Genomic DNA, 17944 nt, shown 5'->3' with positions numbered 1-17944 from the left:
AAATTTTAAGGACTTATCACACCACAGTTTTCAATTGGAAAGCTCACTATTAAACCAATGTTTTTATGAGATTTTATAACCAAGGCACAGGGTGCGAAATGTATATATCGGTTTAATAAAATATCAATAAGCCTCCCAATGGAAAACTATGGTGTGATAAATCCTTAAAATTTATAGCTGAAGGAAAAATATTTGAAAATACATTCTAGTGTAAGTTAACTGATCGTCGATTGGTTGAATTATTTGATTTAGTAGATAAATCCACCTGGCCCTATAAAAAATTAATTTTACCGTGAATGGAAGGTGAAAGATAATTATATCGATTAAATGAAGTTTCGAAATTAAAAATAAATATAAATGATTTCAGAGATTTTATAGATAACAATGTAGAGGGAAAAATTGCATCAGTTCTTGAAACAGTAGAAAAAGCTAGAAAAATAATGTCATAGCAATTAGTAGCGCAGAAGCTGAAAGAGATTTCAGTTTAATGAATGCAATATGCACGAAAATAAGAAACGCTTAAACGGATGAACACATGTCTAAATTTATGACTATCAATTTACTGAGAAAAGAATTAAAAGACTGGGACGCTATACCTTTTGTAAAATCGTGACTAAATACAAATTATAGGATGGGCACAGACACTAGAATATGCCATAAATCGGAAAAGACTTTTAGTGCTAACCAAATTGCTGTTTGGAACTTATTATAAATATTATTTTTTTTTTTAACCTTTGAAATTAGAAGTTAAAGCAGTTTCTGAAATTTGGGTAAAATTTTATTTGTACATGAAAATACGTTTAATAAAATAATAAATCTTAAATTTTTTTGTAATTACAAAAATTTGTTTTAAAAAAGAATTCCAAAACGTTTTTAATATACAGGTATGTGAAATACTTTAAGAAAGTATTTCTGGAAATTCTACACCCATTTATTTTTTTTCTTCTTCACTCTCTTTCTCTCTGGATTCCTGAAGTGAGCCGGTTGTTAAAAAATTTACTAACATACCACTGTCTACATTCCTTCTCAATATATTTCTCTAGCATTACATCCGTTTAATAACGGATGTAATGCTAGAGAAATATATTGAGAAATATATTGTAAAGTGATCGTCGATTGGTTGAATTATTTGATGTAATGCTAGAGAAATATATAGAGATGTAATTATTTGATTTAGTAGATAAATCCACCTGGCCCTATAAAAAATTAATTTTACCGTGAATGGAAGGTGAAAGATAATTATATCGATTAAATGAATATGTAATGCTAGAGAAATATATTGTTTATCGATAAGTTGCCCAAATATCTAGATATTCATATGAATAAACTAGTTCATGTATTAAAATGTGTCATGAATTTCATGAAACAGTTAAGATACTGTCTGGCCTAATGTGCATTAGTAATAAAATCAGATTTTTTTAAGAAACTCATTCTGACATGAGAGCACCAAGAGAACGTTTTTCGAACTTCAGAAATGAACGTGAGTAGTTTGAATATCAGAATCAAACTACTCACGAACATTTCCGAGATTCCGATATGGACTCCAATCCAAGTTCTTTCAAAGAGACAATATGACGACTTTACCGTCTGAGATCCAATTATCGTTAATTGATTATTTTTGTTAACTTTTTTTTAATGTTTTCTATTACCACTTATGATCCTCCATGCCAGTGGAAACAGAAAAGTAGACTATTATACTGATTTGAATTTTCGCATATGTTATCGAGTAAAATGCCTTATTTGATTATTCGTTTCGAAAATCTTGTTTGTTGACAAGATCAACAAATTAACAATTAGTTTAATTAACAATAAAGTAATCAAAAACAGTTTTAACGATCTAGATTTCAAAGAACGTATAGTATAAGAAAATAAAAATTTTGTGTAGATCTTGAACGAGCGATTACATGTTCAGATTTCGATTGAACCATAACATAAAAGTTTAAACTCGATCTTTAAGGCAAAGTTACTAGCTGCATCAGTTTTTAAATACGGTATATAAAGAAGGGTATTATTTATGAAATTTTTCTTTAAATTTATAAACGGTGTTAAATGATATTTATAATGTTACAATTTAGAAAGATATAAATAATAAAAAATCTCAGCGAGCTTTCAATTGAAAACTGTGGTGATAAATCCTTAAAATTTATAGCAAAATACATATAGCTGTTCAGAAGATTCAATTTAGAAAGAATTTTTTAGAAATAATTATGTGTATGTTTAAAATATCGATTAAAAAGAAATACAGTATTAGCATAAGTCAGGATAATTTGATTTTATAAATCTCAAAATTCTTTTTTGTATTGCATGAGAAGGAAGTATAACCGATCAGCATTGTGTTTTAATTGCATGAGATAGAAAAATTATTCCAATTACATTAAATTGGTAGAATAAGAATATACTTGGTACTGGATTCGTTTATTCGTTCATTTAAGGTCACATTTCTTTTAAAATAATTTACAATCAATAAAATCAATGCTATTAAATTTATTAATGAATAGACAGATTAACTTATTAATATTAAATAAATTAATTAATGAAGTAAAAATTTTTTCAATATTAAATTATTAAATTTGTAATTGATAACAGACATATTAAATTAATTTTATTTGAAATACATATGAGGAAACAATACTAATTTTAGTTTAAAAAGGTAATAATGAATACTATTAAAACAGTATTTCTTGAAATCTAATTGTTAATTAATTGTTACTGTAATAACGAATATGGTATTATATAGAATTTTATTAATATTTTTTGTTATATATGCTATTTCTTATACAATTTCCACAAATTCTTTTGGTTCGTATGAAGAATTATATAATGATTTTAAAGACGAAGATTTTTTGAATTATTCAACAAAAGATCTGATTAAATATTTTGCAAGTTGCTTTATTGCCTTCGTAATTGATTTCATATGGATATTTTACCAATATCTTTCTTTATTTCATCCAATAATAATTTTATTATGCATATTCAGTATCATAGTTTTCAAATGGTTACATTGTAATTCTGAAACAGTTGAATTAAATCTTCATAAAGAGATAATTAGATTGACAGATATATATGAAAAGTATCAGAAATCTGTACTTCAGCAAGATAAAGTTCGACAAGCAAAGATAATTTCCAAATCTGAAGAAGAAAGATTAAAAATCGTTTTAAAATATTTGACAAAATTAGATGTAGTTATTACAGAAATAAATATGTCGATTAAAAACTTTGGTACTCTACTAAACGATATTTATTCTATAATGGAACAAATTAACATAAAACGGCAAAAGGACGACAGTGTAGAAGCTAAATTATTTACAATATCGAAGTTTAAGAAGAAAAGATTTTCGATTAGGAATATACATTGCAAGAATCAACATAGGAAATTTGCAATGACTAATAGAAATATCAACGGATCTGCATTAAAAGCATCCGTAAATTTAAAAGGCAACGGTATTATAATTGATGAAGGTAACATTCATTGCTGTAGAAATTGTGAATTTGATTCAAAAATCGAATTAAAAAAGTGAACTTTACGGAATTTGCTACCGAAATAAATACACCAGAGGTAACAGGTTATGATAAAAATGTATTTTAATAAAGTTTTGCGAATCACTTATTTTGAAAATTTCGGGACTAAAAAATTGAAGCTTAATTTACATTTTTGACTTATGTTTAATGAAAATTATAAAATAATTATTTGCTGTTATAAATAAATGCTTTTGCACATACCAATCCGATATTTGTTTAAATTTATTTCAGATTGACTTATAGCTTTATCTGAAATATCAATAATTTCGTAAACGTGTGAATTAAATTTCTTCGAAGAGTTTAAAAGTTTCCACTATTTTACATTTGTTTGACTATACTTGTATTTTCTATTGCTATAATTTGTTTGGTTGTATTTGGAGTATTTGCATAGTTTAGCCCAGCGATGGGCTAAACTATGTAAGGGTCGCATTTTGAAACTTTTGAAATGACACAGACCGCATAACAGAGAGAAGCGAAGAAAAATGCCGGTAAATCACAATTATTTAGTCATATATAATTATAAATTAGCATAGGTATACTTAATTTAGCTTCTGGAACTGATTTAAACGTAATATATCGGAAATTATTTGGTAAATATTAGTCACCGCTAGCTTTAAATTAGTTTCGATGTGTCTATTAGCGGTTTATTGTTTTATTTTTTACTAAATTCATTGATGGAAAACTATCCACATACATAAGTTGTAGAAAACAACGTTTGAATTTTTGCTGCATACTTCCTTAAGCTGGGAAATTGATATATTTATTCATATTTTATGTGACAAAGGCCGCAAAAAATATTAATGCGGGCCACAGGTTGCCCATCCCTGGTTTAGCCTATTCGAAATACAAAATACTCGGAATATTATCTATATACAATATTATACAGTAGTTTCTAAAATGTTTTTTCTATGTACTGGAATTTTTTAAATTGTAATGTAAGTAAATGGTACAAAAAATATTTTCTATAAAAATTAAATAGATTAGGAATTAGTATATAAAGTCTATAGTGGAATGCAATGGCGTTCCGTGACATTTGATGATAGGGAAGCTGTATTTCTGTAAGAAGCCGACTTCCCGGGGCAATCAGTTAATTGCGCGTCAGTGATGGTCTAAGGCAGGGATGGCGAACCTTTTTGTGTTCGCGTGCCATATTGTAAGCTTACTTAGCTTTAAAGATGTTTATGTGTGCCAAAGTTTCAGACTTCGAATAACGATATTTAAAGAAATTAAACGAATACGCTTTAATTAAAATAAATGTAAAAACGCTGATTGAAAAAGAGATGATCGGGTGATAAACCGAAAAGATGATTGAAAAAGACAGAAATCGTATGATACATTACGTGCCAGATGATTTCTCCTTACGTGACACTTCGGGCACGCGTGCCATAGGTTCGCCACCCCTGGTCTAAGGCAATGTTTCTCAACCTCTAACGAATCGTCGCCCCTTAACGTAGTATCGCCCTCTTCAATAAAACCGTTACGTAGTATCGCCCTCTAAACTACAAAATTTTGATGCCGAGGGACAAGGCTAACGCCAAATTCGTACTGCATCGAATAGACTAGTGACTAGTATAATGTTATTTGTTTAATTATTGTACGATATAACGAATAAAATATCTAATTATTCTTAATATAATGTTTTACTATATCGCCCAGAAAATTGTTTTTTTCGCCCTCAAAATATACTAATCGCCCCCTCAACATGGAAAAACGCCCACATGGGGGCGATATCGCCTTCGTTGAGAAACACTGGTCTAGGGTCCATTCGTATTCGCTTGTTCGATAAGCCAGTAAAAACCGTAGACTTCTCTAAATGTATTTTTAGATTATCTGACGTACTTAATAAATAAACAAGTTCAATATAATTACCTCTGTTATTAGATCCAATAGATTCCCTGTGCCCTCTAAATGCCAATTCTTGCTTTGATAAAAAACATATAACATCTATTAATTTAGATATAATATATCTGTTAGCCGTAATTATCTTGTTATAATTTCCAATATTTATTTTGTATTATTTACTAATGTTAATAGATTGTCCGTAATTTGTTTTCTAATTAATTCGTTTTACGACCAGGTGGTGTCCACGGAAATTCCAAAATTTACAACTTTTTAGTCATTCTCATTGAACTGGAAAACTTTCTGTCTTTATTACATCTAATATTACGAAGAAATCAGTCCCCACTGTACTCGGCTGGGGATTGGTTCACTTAAGCTTTTAAGTAAAATTCCTGCTCTTTCAGCAGGGTTTTATTTATGTCCCTAATTCCCTAATCTCTTAATTATTTAACTACTTGTTAAGTAGAAATAAGTCGAAAGCGGTTACTTTGCACTCGAATATTTGTAGTCTCGGGAAAAAAGTGGAAAGACAAATTTTTATGACAACGGATACATAAATCGTAAATTTAAGGAATATAAATTTTAGAGCTTTTTTTTGTACCTTGCGCGTTTCATTTATTAAATTTCGTTGTAAATGATGCTGCGAAAGTAACAGTTAATTTTTAACTTTGTACAAGAATTGTACACGTTTTTTTCCTGTATCCCCTTATAGATGAGACATACTAAATTGTAATATCACTAGTTTAATATGTAATATGTAATTAATATGTAAGTAATACAAGATGGGAGAGAGGAATAAATATATCAAATATTTTAATGGATTTTTTTTTTAAACTCCTGTCAACTATACAGAACTATCATAAAAACATAACCCAACCGATAGGAGTTTACTGGTAAGTTATAAATCTACTCGCGATTCACATAATGGGGCGAGGGCGGCCAAATATCTAGTAGGCAGGTGGCTAACAGCCCAGAACCGGTCCCGGAGAGAATCATTAAAAGCGTTTTGGTGTGGCTTCCACCAGATAAACTGCTCTGTAAAGTGATGCGCGAATGCCTTTAATCTGGCTGCTTTACATCGTTCAAATATTTTCGCCCTGGAAGCTGTCCCATTTTCGACAATACAGAGCTTCCGTTGGGAATATGCATATACAAATTTATATTCGAATATACAATAGCAAAATCTTATCGTTTTTCTCACATGTAGTATAGAAATTTTTAATAAGATGCATAATGCGGTTATAATAAAATATTAATTTTAATTAATCCAAAATATGTTAAAATATGAAAATAATCGCGCACTATGTATTTATATTTTAGAAAATACAAGGGAAGTGGCGCTTCCACCGCTTTCAATAAAGGCACGCCACTGGTGGAATGTTTTGTTGTATTAGCAGTACCAGCGCTAGAATTTTGAGGCCCTAGGCTAGAGGTTTCCAAACTAATCACTGAGGTGTAAAATTATTTATCTCTAATTCGACAAATTACTAGGGAAATTATTACAAAAGTTGCTTCTTACCCTTGGTATAATTATATTAATATTAATATTTAATATAAAATTACTAGGGGTTTTAGGATTCCGTGGTTAAATTTATTTTTATTTTATTTAAAAATGAAATAGGAAAAATAATGTATAATAATTACTAAATTTAAAAAAATATAACAGTTAAGTAAAACATACGATTCTGAAATTTTGATTTATCTATATATATAAAAATGAATGTATGTGTGTGTGTCTGTCTGTCCTTCATGCATTACCACACCGTTTATCCGATTGCCGTGAAACTTTGGGAAGTTGTTTAATATACTCCCGCGAAGGTTTCTGGCATAGTACGATTGCCACGAAGCTTTCGGAAGTTTTTAATACTCTCCGTTTTCTGGCATAGTACATTTATCCTACGATAGATGGCGCGATCTTACGATAGAGTGTATACGAGCATTTCATCGTGAGATCGATGGATTTCAAATTGCGAAGACCATTTTCCCCTCCCCTATATATGCATTTGTGAACTGTTATTTACGATATTTGTAATAATTTTTGTTTAATCACTTTATTTCAACTATTTTTTGCTAATTACGTATTCGCTCGAACTTTGTTAAAACTTTAACTGTATCCTGAACAACAACCGAAGNCCCCCTTTTCCAAATTTTAATATCGACTCAAAATAATTTAAAAAGACAAATTACAATAAAACGGTTTATTATCCAACTATCAGAAATTTCACAACATGCCAAGGAAGAGAGGAAGGAGCAATTAAATAATTAAAATTATAAAGGATTTAAAAATATATATAAAAATGGTGAATATCGCGCTTCTGACAATCGCTGCGAGTGTGTGGGCTAAATTTGGAAAATCCGTGCTTCTCGAATGGACAACTGTATGGGGCCAGCTCACGCATCGGAAAACTTTCTGATTTATTCGTGTACACACCAGACGAAAAAACAAAAAATATCGCGTATCCACAAGCGCTCCAATAAATAAATAGAATTGAAACGACACTTTGAAATGTTTTCCCCGTGAAAATGAATAATAATAATAAGTTTCAATAAAAATGATAAAATGTAAATTGAATTTTATCGTAACGAGTTTGCTTGAATTTCCTTTCTTCTGAGATCGCAGCAATGCGCGACGGGTAAGCTAGTCCTTAATAAAAATATTATTATTAGTTCTTATTGGATTTTTAATTATTATTTGTAATTTATTAGTTTTCCGGTTTTTATAATACAACAAGAGTTATTTTTCCGGCTATCATAACATAACATTGTAATCATGTCACATTTTACCCTCCAAATTTTTAGAATCTCGATGTTTTGAGTACCCTCAACCCAAAAAAGTCAAAAAATGATACTTGGGATATATTGTGCATGGTGTTGGCCTCTATTTCGTTTAATATCTTATGATGGGATAAAGATTAAGAAACGAAATTCGGCATGGTAACTTGCATATAACGGGCATTGATATTAAATTTTGATGGTTAAAGGTCGAGGAGATGGAGCAATAGGGGGAGTCGTGTAATATCTCGAGTGGGGTCAGACTTAATGAAAATTTTAATCGTTATTGGCATTTACAATATTTTAAAAACTCTACCCTCAAAATTAAGGCTTTTGCCGTTGTATTATAATTAATAATATGAGATTTTATATAAAAAATAACTTTTATAACAGATTTTTCGCGCCATACAGAATTTTAAGCTTGCTAATGTGTTTTCTAAACAAATATTTTTTGCCGTAAGAGTTAGCAAATCGTTGCCGGATATTTTTTCACGTTGCATCACAATAGAAGGGGGTAGGCGAATTAAATCTAATTTTGGAAAGAATTCGACATCGACAAGCAAAACGTTTTGGAATTCCCGCCCTAAGCAAATTATAAACGTGACTGTACCCTCGACTTAAACAGCAATGTGTGGTGTTGTATAATATAGGTACACACCGAACTTCCGGCAACTAATGGTCAGACACTTCCTTTAATCCGGACAAAATGACGATGGGAAATTCCTACGGTCACCAGACTAGTTTACTGGACGGTCATAGATGGTGTTGTGTTTAGGAGCGCTTAGTTACATTTTTTATGTTGCACTTGTTGGAGAAACCGCAATTTGCTATATTTAGTTCGTTTTGCTCAAATTTAACTCTAGCTATGGCTTGTGAGAGAGATGAGTGTCAGTGTAAGTGCTGATGAATTAATTATTATATGTGACCATAGTTGATCCGGCAAAACGGTTAATCCGGCAAGATTTTGGTGGAATCAAGGGTGTTGGAAATTTGGTGGTATACTTTTGTATATAGGCCTATATATAACTCTTATCCTGAACTGTTGCTTATTGTTCATATGTAAAATTGGATCTGCGTATTAGAATCCTTTGCCAAAAAATTCGAATGAGGAAATGCCTTATAATACCGAAAATAACCACGAAGAAAAATTCTACTGTATCTTGAAAAGATATTAGAATTTTTTATCATTATTTACTGCAATAAGTGATTCAATAACGTGTTGAGTAATTCGTAAGAATAACAGAATGTCATTTAACTTTAGTGTAAAACGATTAGTTACAGTTTATTTTATGAATAGACAAAAAACAAACAGATAAATTAAACTGCCGTTCAGTTTTATTTTGATTTTATATTTTATTAGATTCTTAAAGTAATTTGTTTCTAAATTAAATATTTAAATTTATTTGAACATTATATTTGTATTTTTTATCACCAAAACTCGAAAAGCTTTATCGTTTCTTAATTTTCTTTATTGGATTCGCTTTAGTTAATAAGATGTTTTTTGCAATATCATTTCAATAGTAACAATATTTTTTGTGATATAGCTCAAGGCTAACGTAAAATAAAACATCAAATAATTATTTTAATATTTCATTAGCAAATTTAAATTTAAAATAAAAATAAATATAATAATGCATATCGAATGATATCAATTAGGTAAGATTAGATAATTGAAGTAATTCTAGGATAATTGATTAACGTTTTCCGAAAAACGATAGGGGACACATACTTGAGAGGGACACATATTTTCAAAATTTTGGACCATTGTTACATTCTCATGCTACTGGAAAATAAATATACATTAAGGGAAGTTAACGGTTCGAGAAGAGAGTCATCACTTCGTTTTCGTATACAGAGGCATTTTAACTTACAACACCGGACTGAGAGCTACTTTATTATGAAGAAATGCAAATTATATAACGAGGTGTTTGAGTTAAATCGGAACACTTTAATATAAATGTTTGTTTTGAAAATAAAACGGCAGATTAATGGTAGATTTTTTCATATTAACATTAATATTTTACATTGTATGGATTATTTTAACGTATAAAAGGAGTACAAAAGTTTACACATCTTATACTTTTTTCTATTAAAATAATTTTTATACCTGTAATAAAGTACAAAAGTTTTCCTAAAAATGACCTTGAGTATATTATACTTTTATGATACAAAGTTTAATAAAAATATTATTCATAACTTCTACAATTATTGTTATGATTATCACTTTTAAATATTCATTGTTATGAAAGTTATTTGTTAAGATTCCGACCTCTTAAACTTTGACTCAAGCGTATAAATACATAACATTATCCTTTTTAAAAATTATAGTAAATAAATTGAAATAGCTTTCTTAAAGTGTCTTTACTGGGACATGGGCTTATAGTATTGAGAGAGTCTATGCAAATCAGGACAATAAAATATTTAAAATATCACGTATAATATATTGGATTTAGCATTTTTCGGAAATAAATCCCTCAAACATGAAAAGAATTTTCTCCATTTTGCATTTACTAAAAAGTTAATTCGGCATTTATGTTATTGTTCTTACACACACCTCATACTTTCAATATTCTGTTATTATCATCAAGTATGTTATTTTGCTTAATTATATTAGTACCAAAAGTATCTTTAAAAGGATAATCAGTTTTCTAATAAAAATTATGTGAAGGACTATTCATAACAACAAACCATGCATTAACTGATAATACTGTATATAGAAATTGTTAGTGGCATTTTTAGTGTTAATATATTTTTAATAGATTACAAAATAAGAAGACAGCAGTAAGAAGGCAATAGAATTAGAAAATAATTCACAAGCTAATCTAACATTTTGCCGTTAAAGTTTCTGACGTATAATATGTCCTTTAATTTATGACAAACTTTTATTTTATTAAAATCTATTTGAAATAATTGTTGTAATAGTTCCTTATTTAATAATGTGATGAATGTATAAATTTATTATCGAATGTATTTAATCCAAATTCTTTCCATAATCATGTATTTTGTCCTTCACAATCACTAACAATAGCAACAACATTCTAACCTGTTTGAAATACAGTAGTATTGAAATAACAGTAAACAAAAGTTTTTTTAAAAGTTTTATTAAAGATACTGTACTTTTTTAATATTAATATTATAGCGATTTTCAATTTTTCACATTATTTTTAGATTATGAAAGTTTTACTTTTCGAAAATATTAAGTTTCTTTAGGTTATATATTAATACATTATTATTCCAATATTCTTCATTTTTACTTTCCGGGCTGTTTTGTATAACAGAGGGAAAGTATCGGTCAAAAATGACCCCTAAGATTTTTTACAGTTTTGGACTCAGAGAATCTTAAAATGTCCAGAAATGCAAAAATTTGTGGGTTTTTTTTCCTGTGTGTATGGATGTTTTATAATAATTAATAAATTATAAAAAATTTTAACATAAAATATTATAACAGATGGTGCCATCACAATTTTAAATGCTTTTGCCCGGAAAGTTGCTTAACTTGTTGCTGGATACTCATATCAGCAGTCTAATATACTTGAGATCATACATACAGTTTGTCTGCGAGCAATATATTGCCACCTCAGAAATAATTAGGAAAAGTTTCATTGTATTACTATTAAAAACAACTATATTTCGATGTAGTCTGCAAATTCCTAGATGCCTATAGCATTTTTAGCGCCTTACTCGTTAATGTGATTTACATGCGCTACACACAACTTGTACCGATACAGATTATAACTAAAGACTACTTGTTCAGTTTTGTTGTACTCTTTAAACCAGATGGTTTCAAGGTTCCAAACCTTTTCCTCTCGCCCACCTCTTTCCAACATCAATCCAATGTTCCTACTCTTTCCATCTTAATATAAAATAATATGAAAAAATCTAATAGAAATTTTTTTTATTAAACATCAATTAAAATCGAGCAATTATTTATTGTGACATCGTCATAATTTCGGGCTGCAATTTTTTATCATATTTTTAATTTATTTTATTTAAAATAATATGCTCTCCACCTCAAATTACTACTTTAGTACATCAAATTACTTTTTGCCCCCGTACATCATACTTTTTCATTGACAATAGGTCGTGCTGGTCATCTATTAACTTTTTTCAGTGGAAAAGTCTTGAATTGAAATAACGTGACTTCCGGTTTGCATCGGAAGTTCATATACAGTTATTCGGGACCTTCGGTCCTTATGGTTTCCATACCTGGTTTCATTTTTCACCTATCTGACTCCGTACTCGAGATTAAGGAAAGATGACTGGACGACAGTGGGAATTTATAGGCTACAATTTTTTCAAATTTCAGCTCAGTAATGTCTTTTATTTTATCTTCTTTGCTGGTGGTATTATCAAGCAATTATTTTGCCGTTTTCTTGATAAACCAACTTTTAAAGTTATCCATAGGCGAATACACAGTTTAATTTCTGTTAAAATTAATTATAATTACTAGGTAATAATTAAACTGAATTAATGTTTAATTTCTATAAATTAATATTTGTTTATTTACCGGTTGTCAATAGCAACTCAATTTAATAATATAACATAGTTATTTTGTTTTGTATAATAAATACAAAACAATGTTTCGGTAAACAAACACAAATGCCTCTAATTCTAAATTAATTTCTGGCTATTGTAATAAATTCTGAATTTAGCAGAACTTTTATTTGTAATTTTTCATATATAGTAGAACCTCGATTATCAGGACCAATTTGGGATGAAGGTAGTCCGGATAAGGAAAAATCCGGATAATCGAAACAAATACTTTAATTTGTCTTTTAATGATAATACAACACGTTTTCTTTTCGATGACATATCGGTAATATTAAAAGTAAATACTGTATTTAAATCGTGATCAAATGTTCAAGAAACAAACGTTCGTATTGAATTTGGACTACTACTGACCAGCGCTAACAGACTACCTATTGTTTAAAAGGCCCTCTGATGGCGCAAGAAGACGGATTTTATAAAATAAAAAGCAGTTGAAACTGCATTTTTATGAATAAAAATTTGACAAACTATTTATCGTTTTATGACGTGTAAAATTTTTCATCGCGTTCACGGCTTTTAAGTAATTCGTAAACCTTCGAGGCGCGAGGCCCTTCGGACCGCGAGGCATAGGCGGTGGCCCACGTCGTCCATGCCTTATGCCGCCCTTAGTCATAGAAATGATGTAATTTGAATATAAATTATTTATAAATACGTATGTCAAGTTATATTTTTATTGCTACGTAAAATATATTTAAGAGTTTACGATCACTGTGCTGGGTGAGACGTTGTTGAAACAAAAAAAAAGTTATGCATTCCATCACGTACATAAACAGTGTCGTAATTCGCCAAGTGCAAATCAGCAAATTCGTAAAATTTTTGTTTATTTTGAACAATCCGGATAATGGAGGTTCTACTGTAACTAAGTTGTGCAATTAATGTATGTAACTATTACTTGCGATATAAACATTATTATTAAAGATAGAATAAATAAATTTATGTATATAGCCTAATATCCATCGATTATTGCGTAACAATATTTAATTTTATTATCTTAATATTCGGGATTCTATTTTGAAAAAAAATGGTTTTTTGTTTCTTACATTTATCAATCAAACTTCTCAATTAAACTCTAACTCGGATGGGAACCTACGGCATTCTGTGGTCATTGTAGAGGCTTATGTAGCCTTAGGCCTAAGATTTGTAATTAAAGTCCTTTTTATTTACAATAGCTTCGTGCACTAATTTCTACTGCATTAAATTTTTGCTTACAAGGAAACATTCATGCTTTAACATCCTGGATTTTGCTGAAATTTTAATACGGTTTTGCATACTTCTCCCACTAATGCACGATAACATAACTCGTGGCAATGAGCAGTGCTTTACGAGAAATTATTGTTCTATAAACGAATCGTAATCAGATGTGAACCAGTGAGCAAAATATCAGGTTGAAAAGGTCGAGGTCACGGGTTCGTCCTGCTTTTTTCCCAACTATTTTTTCCACTTTTTTTCCTGAAATGTTCAATCCACTAAGTTATTAGAAAATAGATTTGGCTCAAAAATAGATTTTGGGCCAAATATGTTTTATAATAATTCACTGGATTTCAATATGTTCATTAAATGTTAAATTTGTTATTTATTACGCAGCATTATAACATTATGTTTCGTAAATACAAAATCATAGATGTTTTTCTAAATATGTGTATTTTTGGTATTAAAAAATTAGAAGGTTTGTTTATTTGTTCGCTATGCACGCCTAGGCCGTTCGACTAATTGCTACGAAACTGTTAGTTACGCTCACATGCTTCTAGATTAACTAATGACTTAATCCCAGCCCAAAATATTAATTGGATTTCTATATGTCAATTAATTTCTGTCTATATTCGATTTGCTGGCTTTACATGTAGCCATCTATTGACAAAAAATTTTTATGGGATCACATAAAAGCAATTATTGTCGCATTTTTACAAGATTTTTTTTAAAACAAGCATTAAACAAGTTTTGGTCAACGACAACTAACAAAACAAGATTGGTCAACGACAATTAACAAGTTTTATATGAAGTCCTCCGGACTTCATATAAAACTTGTTAGTTGTCGTTGACCAATCGCTCTTTCAGGAAGAGATCAACAACTACTTTTGGTCGAATTACTTCACTCCTTCTTCCTATAGGATCTAGCAGTATGATGGCATTCGAAACGAAAATTACATAATACAAGGTTATAGGCAAGCACAAAATATGATTTAAGTGGTTTTCTACGGTGCTGAGTTTAAGTATTTGGTCAATTTTTTAAAAAATTTGATTCGTTGGCAGATTACCATTTGATATTCAGCTGTGAATGGAACAGTTTGTGAGAGCTAACATTAGAAAAAAAATGGTGTCTGCTTGACCAATAAAATTATGCCATTTCGTACCATCCGAGTATCTCCATAAACATGACAACAGCAGGCTAAAATAATAATAACCTTTATATTGTTTTCGTTTTAATGTTTCTTATATTGGAATATTTGATTTAGGGGAGACCGGGGCAAGATTGGCATGTTAAGTTTTAGTTAAATTTTGTGTAATAAATACTGCTGTAAACTGAAAAAAAAGCTTTGCATATTGTCTATTGGAATGTTACCTTACTATAGAACTGGTTAAAANATGAAGTCCGGAGGACTTCATATAAAACTTGTTAGTTGTCGTTGACCAATTGCTCTTTCAGGAAGAGATCAACAACTACTTTTGGTCGAATTACTTCACTCCTTCCTATAGGATCTAGCAGTGTGGTGGCATTCGAAAAGGAAAATTACATAATACAAGGTTATAGGCAAGCACAAAATATGATTTAAGTGGTTTTCGACGGTGCTGAGTTTAAGTATTTGGTCAATTTTTTAAAAAATTTGATTCGTTGGCAGATTACCATTTGATATTCGGCTGTGAATGGAACACTTTGTGAGAGCTAACATTAGAAAAAAAATGGTGTCTGCTTGACCAGTAAAATTATGCCATTTCGTACCATCCGAGTATCTCCATAAACATGACAACAGCAGGCTAATATAACCTTTAATATAAACATAATAATAACCTTTATATTGTTTTCGTTTTAATGTTTCTTATATTGGAGTATTTGATTTATACAGTATAACAACAAAGATTATCTTATGTAAGGGTAATTAGCAGGTAAGCCCGGCGTTGCCCGGCAAAAATAAGAACAAACAACCTTGNCTTGCCCCGTATACCGAAGTTGCCCCGGTCTCCCCTATACAGTATAACAACAAAGATTATCTTACGTAAGGGTAATTAGCAGGTAAGCCCGGCGTTGCCCGGCAAAAATAAGAACAAACAACCTTGTGGCATGTCACTAAAACAGCATGTGGCCTTCTCTAGTAGAAAGGCTTCCCGTCCGTTCACTAGCTAATAAGGGTGTCAATTATGATTAACACTATATAATCGCATTTAAATTCCAATTTTAAATTTGAAAACCTCAGCGAAGCAGAAAACAGAATATATAATTACAGTATATTCGATGAAATAAAGTAGAAAAAATACAATATTAAAAAATAATTGAATTAATAACAGTTGTTATGTTTTCTATAAAAATATGCAACTTATTTATCATACGCAAAATATAATTGTTTAACTTAAATTGAAAGAATTTTCTTAAAATATATTGAAAGCGAAAAATTTAATTTATTTATTAATTATCATTAATTTATTATTTGTTTATCGGTATTAGAATAATTGATTTATTTATATAAATTCTTTTTATTTATTTCCAGTGCTTCCTAATTTGTCATCACAGATATTTCAAAGATATTTAAGTCAAATTTCGGCGCACAGGAACTTCAATAATATTCCAATTTCTACATTACAGTATCAAACGTTTCCAGTTAATCACGATATTTTTCCTTCTTATATACCTCAACATATGAAAAAATACTCTTTTCATCCATATTAATAAAAATTTGTGAAATAAAATGTACGAACTATTCCTCAGTCGATTTAAAAAAATTAATGTAAACAATTAATTAATTATCATTACCATTATTCCAAAAAAAAAATGTAATTTAGAACAAGTAAGAATAAAATAAAAGTTATATGTATATAAAGGTATAAAACATTAATATGAACATAATCAGGAAGGGAATTAATTGATAAAATGAGAGTTTGGTCTCAAGTTTTCCAGCATATTTCTGCATGAACAAAAATGATATCTGATTTTATACGGATTAACCGTTAATGCGAGTAAAATAATTATAGAAGAAATTTTCTATTCTATTTTGTGAATTTATTATATATATATAAACATAGTACATAAGTTATATATAAATCTGTATAGAAGTTATATAGAAAATATTTATACTCTCTTGCACTTGTATTTAGTTAACACGTTACAGAAGCAAGATAACAACAGCATAACCTCGTGCAATGTTTTTATCTATATACTGTATATTATATAGGTGATGTATTAGAATTTCAGAGATTTTATTTTGCTTCTACAACCTCCAATTTTTCTCTTTAACAATAATTCATGATAAAAGATTTTAGCTTCATTTTACAAGCCTATTTCAAATTATAAACTAATTTTTATTCTATACATAAAAATTAATGCCAATTATAGTGAAATAAAATAAACTTTTTTAATGACATAACTAGCAAATGTCTGCAAATATTTTGACACGCCAAAACATTTTTATTGAATATTTAAATAGTTTAAGTGATAAACGTAGTAATCGAGAATCATTGGAAGTTTCACGCGATGAACTTCTTTTCTTCCGATAAACGGATAAAAATTTATTAAATAATAATATCAATTTTGATTTAATAAAGAAGAATTACATAAGAATAATTATAATAATGTCGAGTGAAGCGCGCCAAAAGTTTTTTTGCTTGTTATGTTCGGTGCCAAACTCTTAATTAGAAACATACTGTTGAAAGTTACTATAAATTGTCGAATCCATAATTTTCTCTGTATTATTATGTGCTAAAATATATATTATGTATCTTTCATAATTAAAATAAATTTATAAAAACTGGCTTGGTAAATATCTTATTTAGTTTCGTTTAAATCGGATTTCCGGGATGTCACATAATTTATTTGGGAACAGCGCTTTGGAACCAGAAACTGAAGCTCGGAGTCATATCTTTTAAAATTTCTTGATTCTACCTCAAGATTTATTTTTATTTTTATTTTGCTTAGGTGTAAATTTCCTCAGCCAGTCATTCGGAAGTTTTGAGTTTTTAACTTTGAAAACATTTCAAACATTTTTATGGATCTAACGTAAAGTTCTCTAACAAAGTATATTACTATTTATTTAGTACAAGGTAGAATAATCCTTTGTAC

At 29.4% G+C, this 17944-nt stretch overlaps 1 protein-coding gene across 2 annotated transcripts in view; it reads left to right on the top strand.

Moving 5' to 3' along the window:
- Window positions 1-16595, top strand: part of LOC111634889 (T-box transcription factor mls-1-like) — a 23844-nt gene extending 7249 nt beyond the window's left edge. For both annotated transcript variants that reach the window (XM_023379726.1, XM_023379727.1), the window contains one exon: window positions 16380-16595. In XM_023379726.1, coding sequence (XP_023235494.1) covers window positions 16380-16558 — 179 coding nt within the window. In that variant the 3' untranslated portion in view covers window positions 16559-16595. The remainder of the gene's footprint in view (window positions 1-16379) is intronic.
- The last annotated feature ends 1349 nt before the right edge of the window (window positions 16596-17944 follow it).

This window comes from Centruroides sculpturatus, unplaced genomic scaffold, assembly GCF_000671375.1.
Source record: "Centruroides sculpturatus isolate CEXI.00-Female unplaced genomic scaffold, Cexi_2.0 scaffold862, whole genome shotgun sequence".
Classification (NCBI taxonomy): Eukaryota; Metazoa; Arthropoda; class Arachnida; order Scorpiones; family Buthidae; genus Centruroides; species Centruroides sculpturatus.
Note: the sequence above shows the minus strand (reverse complement) of the source record. Positions and strands in the feature narration are given on the sequence as shown.